The sequence below is a fragment of the Anastrepha obliqua genome, chromosome 3 (genome assembly GCF_027943255.1).
Source record: "Anastrepha obliqua isolate idAnaObli1 chromosome 3, idAnaObli1_1.0, whole genome shotgun sequence".
NCBI lineage: Eukaryota > Metazoa > Arthropoda > Insecta > Diptera > Tephritidae > Anastrepha > Anastrepha obliqua.
In genome coordinates, this window is record NC_072894.1 from 35,072,464 (window position 1) to 35,085,849 (window position 13,386).

General features: G+C 38.8%; 1 protein-coding gene across 1 annotated transcript in view; it reads right to left on the bottom strand.

The window, feature by feature from the left end:
* Window positions 1-13,339, bottom strand: part of LOC129241916 (kin of IRRE-like protein 3) — a 46,876-nt gene extending 33,537 nt beyond the window's left edge. The window contains exon 1 of the mRNA XM_054878467.1: window positions 13,118-13,339. Within this exon, the coding sequence (XP_054734442.1) occupies window positions 13,118-13,339 (222 nt within the window). The remainder of the gene's footprint in view (window positions 1-13,117) is intronic.
* Between the last annotated feature and the right edge of the window lie 47 nt (window positions 13,340-13,386).

Sequence of the window (13,386 nt, forward strand, 5' to 3'; positions counted from 1 at the left end):
ATAGGCTAGACTTAAGTTACGGACACTCTAGCATTCTTAAAAACTTTGAGTTCATTCCTATGGTGCTGGACCTCTGTACACCCACGCTAGATCCGAGCGGACCTTTTTCTACTCACATCCCCTCAAGGGATGAGTGGGCGGGGTGCAACATTTGGCGGCAAGGCATGGCAAACATGTTCACGGATGGCTCGAAGTTGGAAGGAAGGGTTGGTGGAGGAGTATTCTGTAAAGAGTCTCCCGTCAAACTTAAATTTAGGCTCCCGGATCACTGTAGTGTTTTCCAAGCGGAGGTATCCGCAATTAAGGAAGCGGTGGACTGGCTGCTCAATTCGGTAATTACCGTTAAGGAAGTAAATATCTACTCCGATAGCCAATCGGCAATTAGGGCCTTGGGCTCGCTGTTTGTGCGCTCGAGATTGGTCGGGGAATGTCCGGCTTCTCTCTCGATTGCATCCGAATACTTCATCATCAGGCTCATTTGGGTTCCCGGTCACAGCGGCATAGAGGGAAACTGCTGGGCTGATGAGCTGGCTAGACAGGGAACTTTGGAGACGGGTTCGTCGCGAAATGAGAGAATTGGGGTTCCCCTGAGAACCTGTGGTCTGCTCCTGGAAAGATGGGCCTCGAGTCAACTCAGCGAGCGCTGGGCTAATGCGCAAACGTGCAAGGTCGCGAGATCCTTCTAGCCACGGGTAGATCGGGGACGCTCAAGGGAACTCCTAAGGCTAACTTAGCCCCAGCTCTCAAATTTGGTGGGCATCCTTACCGGACATTGTCCGTTAGGTGTTCACGCCGTAAGACTTGGGATTGTCTCAAGTCCGTTCTGCAGAAACTGTCTGGAGGACGAGTTGGAATCATCTCAACACCTTCTTCTCAGCTACCCTGCTCTCATCTGGTAAAGACTTAGAAATCTGGGCTCTCACTTTTTCGCTACGCCTGCGGATATAGCCGGTGTAGATATCATAAATTTGGTGAAGTTCACCAGTAGCTTGTTGCGGCTAACTACGAACGCAAATCAGCTCCCGTCGGCACCGTCGTAAAAATGTATGGTCATCATCGTTTCTAATCCCAAGGCTCCTTATTCCTTCCATCTCCTTCCTCCTCTCCCATGTATGGCACCACAACGGACGAATTTCCTAACATTTGTCCAAGTGAGCCCTTTAGCTAGGGCAGCCATTTAACCTAACCTTCCTCGGAGAAAGATATATTTGATTCTATGGGTAAATTTTTTGCAAGCGTTTGCTGATTTTCACTGTACTTTCCTTTGTCAAGTAGACTACTTCTTCACGTTCGAGGCAGGGTGTTTCGTCAAGTTGCATTTTCCGTCCTTAACGTTTTGAAGAAACCGGTCAATAACGATTGTTATTTAAAAACTAAAAAAATGGATTTTTTCTTTAAAAAAATACGTCAGAAGATAACTCACTTTACCTCTATGGTTTTCAAAAGGTTTGACAATATTAGAAATTAAAAAAAGAGGTTTAGAAATCATCAAATTTGAATTATGTAGAAGAGTGGATTCGACCAGTAATTGAGGGGATTCCAATTTCAGCTCGGCAGGCGTATCATCCGTCGCACACCTTTCGGATCAATATATGTTTTTTGTTTGGTTAATATTTTTATTTTTTTGCCGATTCTGTACCGAGTTGGTTTTTTATTTTGTTAAATATTAGACATCGAAATTAAGATTTTCGGATTTTCTTATTTTAGCCTTGTAGGCTCATTCCCAAAAATGCAGAACTCCGGTTCTATTGAAACTAAATTTTGAATGTATCTTATAGTAACAATAAAACCACTGTTAATTGAATAGGTAGATGAAATGGTCTAAACATCACCCGGACACTGGCCAAGTAACACTAGAGCACCATTTTGATACCATTATGAGACCTCCAATGGGAAGATTTTTACAACCAGCCAGATCTGTTGATGTAATGAAGAAGATTGGTGGGCTGCCCCAGGTGGTCAAAGAAAGGAGTAGCTAGTGGCCTTAATCGTTTCCTTCTCTGAAATTGCCCACAGATTCTCCAATGGTGATTAAATCGTAAACCCAGCTTTTTTGCGTAAGTGCCTATCGTCCATTCCAAGCACATCTACAAGCTTGGTAATTAAATGGCGTGAAATCTGCATCCTGCGACTATTGTAAAGGAGATCATAGGATTTTTGAGAAATGTGTTGTGCAATTCCCCTTCCTATGCTCTTGCCCTCAGATCAGAGAAAAATTATCTGCACACCCAAATTAATTGATCTCCTTCTTACAGGAGTTGATCTGTACTAAGTTCAGAGAAATACGGTGTTAATTGCCCTTCCTTGAGAGATCACCTTCAGAGGCCGGCCTCTTTTAACTTGATTGCACTTTAAGCAGTAAATATCGTGAAAGTCGATGGGAATTAAGTGCAAAGCAGCATTACTATAGGGTGATCAATCATGAGGTGCTTTTTTCAATAGTTAAAAAAAAACAAAAATGTAAATTATGTTCAAAACCTTTATTTATCATTTGAAAGGACATTCTTTGACATTTACTTTTTGAATATGACTTCATTCAAATGTTGGCCGCAACTACGCTTAAGGTGGTCCATTCTGAAGGTCCAATTTTCAATCACTCGTTCGAGCATTTCGTGAATAACACGCGTAATGTTGGCTTCCAGAGCTTCAATCGTAGCTGGTTTATCAGCCGTTGTTTTCTCTGGGTGTAAAGGTAGCTCTTGAACCTGTTCTGGTTGCTCTTCATCCCAAATACGGCAATTTTGCTAATTGACGTAACCATTGAGCCAGAAATGCGCCTCATCGCTGAACAAAATTTTGCTCGAAAACAGCGGATCTTCTTCAAACGCTGATTTTCATAATACAGTTGAACAATTTGTAGACGTTGTTGCGGTGTGAGTCTTTCCAGGATGAAATGCCAGACGCTGTTCAACAAATCCACGATGACAGTTTGCCACAACTCGCGCGCGATCTGTAAAAAAAACGCAAATGAAAAAAACTCCTCTTAATTGATCACCCTATACAACAAGTTCTACATGCTTCGATGATGCCACTACAAGCAGTCATTTGCACCCTTTCCAGTTTAGTGATAGTATAGTCCTTCCGAAGAGCTCTCCACAAAACCAAGTATCCATATGTTAAAATTGGTAGATTCGCTTGAGCCCCCATTTTTCGATGAACATAGATTTTCCGGAGCCGAATGCTATTCCCGCCTTATTTACCCGATTTTCAATGTGGGTTATTCAATCTAGGAAGTGTCAGACACAAATTCTGAAGTGGCAGACACAAACAGAAGTGGTCGTCCTTACATGGTTCGAACCAGTGCAGCCTTAAAAGACGTTCGAAAAAGAATTCGCAGAAATTTCCTTAAAAAGACGAAAATCAAGTCCAGGGAAATTAATTCATTTCAAGACTAATTACAGATGATCTCCACTTGAAAGCCCTCCAACAGGTCATCTTTTGACAACACGCTTGAAGAAAATTAGACTCGACAGATGCAAGCAGCTTCCTCAGTGGCACGCAAAAAACGACCGTGAGAATATTCTTTTCACAGATGAGAAACTGTTCAGTACTGAAGAAGTTTTTAATAAGCAAAACGACAAAATCGGTGCTAAAATTTCTTAAGACGCTTCCGTAATGGTTGGGTGGAGAGTGCCTTGTAAAGGTGTTACATCTCTCAACTTCTGCGAGAGATTAGGACTGTGGCAAAAGTGTAACAGGCGGATGTCTTAGAAGTCGTGATGAAGCAGTTGAGCAGTACTCTTTTCAATGGAGAGCGTTGGATGTTCCAGCAAGATTCCACTCCACCCTATAAGGCAAAAACCACCCAGAAGTGACTAAAAATCAATATTCTTGGGTTCATAGCTGCAGAAGATTGGCCATCTGAAAGTCTAGATCTGAATCCATTGGACTAGAGGTTGTGGTCAGAATTGGAAAAGAAGGCCTGCCTGACCTCATAGAAATTTGGAGTGTCTCAAACACTCTTTAGTTCGAGCAGCGTCGTCAATATCCATGAAAACCGTGCGTGCTCCAACAGCTGAATGGCCTAATCGTTTGAAGGCTTGTGTAAAAGCAAATGGTGACCATTTGAAATGAAAATTAAAACTTTTTTTTTTAAGTATTTATATGTTTAAATAAAACTAACTTCATTAAAAAATGTTGTAATTTCATACTATAACGGAATTAACTTGTAACAGAACTTATGGCAGGACTAAGTAAAGGGTGATTTTTTAGCTATTATCTTTTTAAACAGCTGGTTCAAACAGTTGACGCACGTTTCATGTTTTGTTTCATTGTTAAACATCTTCAGTTTGATCTCGATTTAACTATGAATCGTTTTACAAACGAACAATGTGCTCAGCGACGAAGCTCATTTTTGGATCAATGGGTACGTAAATAAGCAGAATTGTCGATTTTGGAGTAAAGATCAGCCGGAAGAATTGCAAGAGCTACCAATGTATCCAGAAAAAGTCCCAGTTTGGTGCGGTTTATGGGCTGGAGGTATCATTGGACCGTACTCTTTCAAAGATGCTGGGAATCGTAACGTAACTGTGAATGGTGAGCGCTACCGTGAAATGATATCCAAATTTTTTTTGCCCAAAGTGAAAGAGCTTGACTTGTATGACATGTGGTTTTAGCAAGACGGTGCCACATGCCACACAGCACGCGTAACAATGGACTTGTTGAGAGGCGAGTTCGGTAAACATTTTATTTCACGTTCGGGACCTGTCAGTTGGCCACCCAAATCGTGCGATATAAAGCCTTTAGATTATTTTTTGTAGGGCTATGTTAAATCTCATGTCTATTCAGACAAGCCTGCTTCAATTAACGTATTGGGAGACAACATTAACTCATTTATATGTGAGATACCGGCCGAAACATAGGAAAGAGTATGCCAAAATTGGACTAAGCGGGTGGACTATTTGAAGCGCAGTCGCGGTCAACATTTGCATGAAATAATCTTCAAACATTAAATTATATGGACTGTACTATTCATTTAAATAAAAATTTCATGCATTTTTCTGAGCTTTACGTGTGTGTTTTGGAAAAACTTTCCTATAGCTCTTAAAAAATCACCCTTTAGTATGGAGCGTTAGGTATGCGACTCCAAGTTTAAAAATACAACAGAAACCTCGCGCTTAGAATATACTTTTCAACATTACCAACTTCATTATTATAATATCCAAGGGAATTAATATAATATCCTACAAATTGATGAATTACCCTTTATAACAAACACTTCACAACAAATATGATGATTTCACAAATATTTTTTTTATCAAAACTATAATTTTTTAAACCAATTTTTTATCATCAAAATTAAACAAAAAAGGTGTTTTCAACTTCAATGTAATCGGAGTACTGAATTTTTAAAAATTAGTATGCAATTAAAAAATTCGCAAAACTCTCAAGTTTTCTTCTTCTTCCTATATATTTTCAAATTGCATCAATACTTTTTAAAAAGTAAATAAAATCTAATCCCGTGTGTTCACAGTGAAAATAGTCTACTTAAGTTAGACTAGAGTTTAGTGTACACCTTTTTTAACAGTTATCCCATTGAAAATTACGTCAAAAACTATAATTTACTTTAATGACGAGTCTATTTTGACGGCGGCCCCTATAGATGAATCGATTTGTGATTGACTACCATTCCGAAAAAAGCAGGCTCAAAGTATTGCACCAGGTCCACCAAACAGTGCAATCTGCACGGAGAAGGAAGAAGAGGTTGCTGGCGTATTATTCCAATGCCCACGCTGTGTGTGGAAACAATGCGGAGAGATGCATTAGTCACAATTCAAAAAGTCTATCTTCAGATTAAGTTTTGACATAAAAGTCTGTGGTGAGTTAAAGAATATGTCTAAGCGTATAAGTGAAACTAACTAAAATTGTCCTTCTAATTTCGTAAATGGATCATATAACTGAGTCTAAGGTCAGGAGTAGGGTAATTGAAAGGAATTAGCTCCAGTAAGAGGGGGCATTTGATATTATTCGTGACTATGTCCCATATAGACATTACTGATGAAATTTTTCTTCGCATTTCTAATGTTGGCAATGCATAAACAAAAAGCATTTACTTTTACATGCGGGAAAACTACAGAGCCAACTAAGGGAATGAATAACAAATTTAGTGAAAGGATTCTGGAACATTTCAACTCATAAAGATTAGCCCTTATAGATTAGCCCTGGATTCCAGATAATGCGAAAAATAAAAATTCCTGGAACTCCTTTGAATTCCTTATTACATATTAACATTTATATATATTAATTTATTATAAAAAATCGATATAGAACACGCGAGAAAACAAATACAGAAAGAACTATGAAGTTCTTGTAAAATTTTGTTCCACTTCTTCTTCTTAATTGGCGCGCTAACCGCTTACGCGATTTTGGCCAAGTTTAACAAAGGGCGGCAGTCGTTTCCTTGTCGTACTAACGACGGCAGTTGAAAACACCAAGGGAAGCCAAGTCCTTCTCCAGCTGATATTTCCAAGGTAGAGGAGGTCTTCCTCTTCATCTCCTACCACCAGCTGATACCTCATTGAATACTTTCAGAGCCGGAGCGTTCGTATCTGGATCTTTATTCGCTATACTATGTCCACGTCGTCCTAGGGCTCATACAGCTCATCTCTCCATCGTCTGCGATACTCGCCGTCATAAACGTGCAAAGGTACAAAAGTCTTCCAGAAATTTTTTCTCTCAAACGCTCCAAACGTCGCTTCATGGAATGTCGTCATCGTCCAAGCTTCTGCCCCATACAATGGGATGGGAATGATGGCAAGAGAGATTTACCTTGAATTTCAAGGCTTACATTATTATCGGCGTAAATGCTGGTTCCCTAGTGAACGAAGTCTTTTACAACCTTGAAGTGATAACTGTCGACAGTGACGTGGGTGCCGATACGCGAGGGCGCCCATTTTTTTTTTTTTGATTACTTAGTTTTGTCCTCGTTCACCACCAAACCCACATGAATAATTCGGTATGTAGATGTCCACGCAAGTGGGGTAAGTACCTGATTGCCATTCACTTGGGATTCACCAGGACGATTATTCTGCATACGGTCCAAGCAGTTGGCAACTTCCGGGCTTCGCCCTAGTATCCTCTGGGTAGCTCCAGAACATCCGTATGAGAACGAGCTAATGTGCGAAGGCGAAGCTTCCCAGGATATCAGGTTATGCGCTGGGTCTGGGACCCGCCACATTAAAAATCCTACCCCAATGAAAACGACAACAAAGCCTCTGACGAGAACTGCTTAATTTGGTCCCCTATATTTCCCAAAATTTAAAAGAGGATTCTCGATTACTTACTTATTTTTGCGATATCGAACCTTTCAATAATTCCAGCCTAAACAAAAATATGTCGGCCCACTTTTACCAATTGGGTTCGTTTCGTAAAAGAATACCCTGCTGGCGTCGCAAAACGTAGATGCGATTCAAATACTATCATTTAAAAAAACCATTAAGTAAGTTCAATTATCCTTTGAATTAAATATATTATAAAATAATTTAGTTGACTCTCTAAATGTACCAAAATTCATCAGCCAAGTTTAGTTGAAATAAATTGCATTAATGCACAGCGTAAATTTTGTTTCAGTTAACTCATTACAAATTTCAGCCATTTTTTAAAAAATAAATCCTTATTCGTACTACAGTGCATTTCCGTCAAGCAAATATTAAAATGATGCGATATTTAAAATGGGAAATGTTGACCTTATAAATCGCGCTTGTTGGGACGTGTTGTCATTACACCATACCGAAATAGTACATATACATATGTATGTCTGTATGCACAACGCATCCATAGCTGTGTGAATGGGACTACCCAGCAAGCAAAGTTTCCGATATCGAATATTAACTTAAAGGAACTACAAGTAAAAACCGAGTAAATTCAAGTGTACCACATTTTTTTATTTAATTGAAAGAAGGCCCATTTTCCATAATGTTTTTGTATTTGTGCTTGTATCATCATGTATCATATCACATACATGCATTGAAAAACACTTAAAACAACTTTTCTGTGTTCAAAACTCGATACATCGGTTCCTCACGAACTGAAAGAAACGTATTTAACGCAACGCATTAACAGCTAAGATTTGCTACAGAAACGTAATGAAAAGGATCCATTTTTAAAACGAATGATAACTGTGTTGATTACAACAATATCAAGCGGAAAAGATCGTGAGCAGGCCAGGTGAACCAACTCAAGCAACATCAAAAGCTGATATTCACCAAAAGAAGGGGTTTTCTATCCGTTTGGTGGGATTACAAAGGAATTGTGTACATTGCTCTCTTACCACCCAAGCGAACGACCAATTATGATGCCTACACTGAAGAACTAATGAAATTAATCAATGTACAGGGTTGCCCATATTCGACGAACCTATTTGGCAACCCTGTATCTTTTGACAGAGACGTCAGATCGCTTAATGACATTCCGCGTTGGAAGCGTCGGTCTAAGCAGATGGAACAGTACATGTTACGCGAGCGCTCCCAAATTGTTGAAATTTACATTCAACAAAAGAAGTCAAAAGAAGAAGAACAAAATCATCATGTCCGATGAGGCTCATTTCTTATTGAATGAGGCGGTAAACAAGCAAAATGGCCGTATTTACGCCACGAAAAAGTCACTGTTTGGTGCGGCGTTAGAGCGAAAACGATTATTGGGCCGTTCTTCGAAAATGAAGATGGTCAAGCTGTTACCGTCAATCAGGAGCGTTATCGCGCTATGATAACCGCTTTTGTGATGCCAATTATTCGTCAAAAGCGTATGAGGCAGTTCTGGTTTCAACAAGACGGCGCTCCACCACACACAGCTCGCACCACAGTCGATTTTTTGAAGAAATTGTTTCCTCGTCGTTTGATGTCGAAAAATGGCGATTTTGACTGGGCATCGCGTTCGCCGATAAAATCAAAGGCTTATGTTAATAAGCCAAAGACCATAGAAGAGCTCAAGAATAACATCCGTGAGGAAATAGCCGCTATTCCAGCCGAAATGTTAGCTAAAACTATGGAAAATGCTGCAAAACGGGCACAATACGCCGTACAGGCTCAAGGCGGCTATTTGAGAGATATCATATTCAAAAAGTGATGTCAACAAATATACTTGAACCAAATAAAATGATTATTAACGTCAACATCAAAAAAATTGTGTTTTTCTTTGATTAAAAAAAGATAAAGATCTGGAATTTATTTGATATATGGGGCATACCAAGAATAATATTAACACATTTCGGAATTCCGAGATCGTGCACAAAATAAATACTATTTTCTGGCAGGTCTGCTTCCCTATTATCCTTTGAAAAACAAAAAAAGAAAGTGTGTGGTAGTTCACGGAACCCGCACGATTGAAGTGAAACTTCTTTTATCAACAAATCAATAATTTAACTATTATTTCAATATAATGCATGCAGAAGTCATGGAAAGCATGGAATGGAATTTTATTAAACAGAATTATTTATTTATTTTAATATAAAAAGAAATGAATTTATTGTACTCAATTACATTTGGTTCTCGGCATTGCCATTATCATTATTGGATTCGTTTTCCAAAAATGAAACAAGGGCTTTATGGTAACTGAAATACGTAAAAAATGATCTACATTCTAATCTATCAAGGTATCGATGAAATACTGCATCAATGGTAGTTCCGCATCTTGTTGTTGGTACTACAAATTATCACTTATCGTACAACCGGAGGATTCACTGTCACGGTGTTCAACAGTAGCTCTTAATTTTTTACGCTCCAAATACTCACGTTGCCGTTCAGCACCTGTTTTCGGTTTCCGTTTTTGTTGATTTGATGCCATATTTAACAGAAATCAATCAACAAAACAAAATATGTTTGAAAGATTTGCTCAAAACTACACACACACTCTATGACGCGTCTCGCGTTACTAATAATATTGTGTTTGGGATAACTGTCAACTGTTTCCACCGAAATGCGTTCGCAAAGTGTATGGTCTTTGGTATGGTAAACAGATTTATGATACATTATTTTGCGGCGACAGCACAGCGCGATAGCCCAGCGGCTAGCAATGTGGGCTTCCGATCCGAAATCCTTGGTTCGAATCACAAGAAAATTTTTTTTTTTTTTTTTTATACATTTATTTCATTTTGTTTTATGATATGTTTATGAGCAGATTTTTTTCATGGCAGAAATACACTCGGAGGTTTGCCATTGCCTGCCGAGGGGCGACCGCTATTAGAAAAATGTTTTCATTAATTTTGCTTTCACCGAGATTCGAACCAACGACCTCTCTGTGAATTCCGAATGGTGATCACGCACCAACCCACTCGGCTACGGCGGCCATCAATCAAATGTCATATTTACAAATTACATTCGATAAGACGACACGCCACGCCAGTCTTTTAACAGATGGCGCTGGCATAGCGTGAGTTTTACGTAGTTTAGCGTAGTTTTACTCCTCACAGCGTTTCATCCACGCCACGCTTTTAACAGATGGCGCTGGCGTAGCGTCACATATCGATGAAACGCTATGGTTTTACTCCTCACAGCGTTTCATCCTTCGAGACAAAAGAAGTTTCACTTCAAAAATACAGGTGAAGTATTTGGCCTTCAGGAGACATCCCGCGAACAAGCGCCATAGCAAATCAATGCGAGATTGGTTTAAACGTTTTAAAGGCGATGAGTTTGACGTTGATAACTTGGAGCGTATTGCAAGACTTAAAAAAGGGAAGAAAGCAGTACCGAAACTCGAGAACCATTTGCAGAGATTTTTATTTTGTTCTTTATTTGTCAATTCGATTTCGATCATACAATTTTATATATATGAAATTGTTTAACTTACGTAAGTTACATTTAAATATTGTATTGTACGAGGTGTGTTCAAAAAATAAGGTGCATTTAAATTTTTCTCAAAAATTATTAATTTATTCATCAATTTCTATTTTTTCTCCGTCAAAGTAGTCCCCCTCAGATATAATACACTTGTGCCAGTCAGTGGTTTTCGATGTCATAACCATATACCCATGATCGTCACCAGTAATGACCCTTTCAAGCATATCTAAATCATCGTTGACGTCATTCAACAGTTTCTGAGCGATGCTCATATGACGTTGTTTTTGGTACGAACTTCGTTGCCACACGCTTCATAACCAATTTCCAATAATTTCCAAAAAGATTGCATGGCGTGAGCCAACCAATATGCCGACATCTTCAGAAACTTCTCTACTTGTGATTCGACGATTTTGATCACTTTCTCAACATTTTCATCGGTTGTTGATGTGCTGGGGCGTCGTCATTCACATCTTCTCGACCTTCTTTGAAAAGCTTGTGACCCAAATACGCAGTTTTTCTTTTTTGATCGTAGTAAGCAGTTGCCGAGAATATTAAATTTTACGCAGTGCTTCAGGATTTGTTACTCTATCTGGCCAGGGTGTTTTGAAAAATACTTATATTTTATTTATGATAGTGGTTTTTAAAGTCCAACACGTAACACTTAACAAATCAAATTTTCAGTTTCACCCAGAAGTCGTGATTATTGACAACTTTTTTGCACTTAATGGTTGCTGTCCTTGAAGCTTCAACTCGTATTTATGCGAGCATTTCTTTTGAAGAATCCCAATTTTCGTTCTTCCAACAGCCTGAATATTTGAAATTTCGCACTCTTTCCATGGGCTCATGATTAGAGGCTTGTATGAGTATAGGTGTTTCTTCTGCTGACGATCATATATTTAGCTTTATTGACTTTTATTTTTGAATCAAAGGTTTTAATGCAAAGCGTAAGAGCATTTACTAGTTCTTTGTAGAGAACATAGACTATCTGCTAAGAGGGTTGCATTTGATACGTTGACCTGATGTTTTTAATATAAAATGTATCCCATTTAACTCCTTTTCCTTGTACTGCTTCTAATCCTTGTAGTGCTTCTTGGCAGATTCTTTCTTTGAAGATTTCTTCTGCGGCAATGCAATAAAAGTAGATTGAAGCCAGTCTTATGGATACTTTCCCGTGTCGTAAATGTAGCTGAAAATTATTTCGAGGATTTCATTGCTTTCATTATTTTATTAATTTAAAAATTTCAGAAGAAAGTTCATCCGGACCTGTTGCTTTATTATCCTTGGATGTTTTGATGACATTTTGAATTTCGTCTTTTTTTTGTTACTTTTGAAGCTGTCATTTTTTGATATTTGACAAGTAGAAACCACGCTATTTATAAAAATGGAGCGAAAGACGCTTAAACAACGCAATAAAATTATTAAAATTCACTTTAAAAATGGTGAACATTTGGCAAGACGGTTCGTAAAACTCGAACATTTTTGGGTCAATTGGTGAAAAATTTTGAGCTGTTGGGACAAGTTAGTGATGGGAAGAATAAAACCCGTGCACGTCGCTTAAGACCAGCCGAAAATATTGCTGTTGTTGCCGAAAGAGTTGAAGAAAACCCAGGTTTGTCCATTCCTCGTCGTTCTTTGGAATTAGGCATTCCACAAACGTCATTACACCGTATTTTGCAAAAGGATTTGGGTCTTCAGGCTTATAAAGTCGTGTACCGGACAATTTTAAAAATATGCATTTAAACAAGTTTTAGCAAATTTTCTTTAGTAAATACTGACGAAGCCGTATTTTTTTCATTTGTAAAAACTTATCGCCATATGAAAAGTAGATTTGGTTAGTTAAAACTTTTGCCCAAATTTTATACTATTCCACCTAGAACCAAGGTTAAAACTTGTATGTTTGCAACCACGCTAATGTTTACATGGATGGTCGAAGAGGCAAATAGACTTAAATCGATACGTCTAGTAATTCTGAATGCTTTGCTATCATTTACCTCGAGGATGATTTTCCTGGTAGGCCTGTAAAAAATTCTTAAAAAACGAAAAGTTTGAAAACAGTTTTTGCGAACAATGCATGGCTTTAGAAAAACATATCAAACGATTTTAACATTTATTTCCGTTACTTAACACAATTGGTTCATTGGGTAGCGCTGCACTGTTCAGTATGACGAGAGTATCTGCGGTGCCATTGGCATTTACATTTCTGGATTTATGTGCATATGCGCGTATGTGTGCGTGTATATCAAAGTAATTTCGTGTGGGTATTGGTATTGTGGAATCTGCATGTTGCTGTGTGTGTATGAGTGGGTGTGAGTAAGTGTACCACACTTTTACGCGTAAGTACTCACCGTTTTGTTGCCCAAATTGCGCACACGGCAACTCAAATACGCCGATTTGCCCATTAATGCGGTGACATTGCGCGGCGTTGATGGATCAAAGTATGGTTCCATCCACTTTGGATGTACGTAGCTAAGGGTGGTAGGTGGGAATTGCGTTGTACTCATGGATAGCATATGCTCCTCCAACAAATTGTAGCCCTCCATAGATCCTTGCATGCCACCATTTGTCATATCTTTTGAAGCGGAGCAAATACGTACATGGAAAGAGAAGAGAAAAC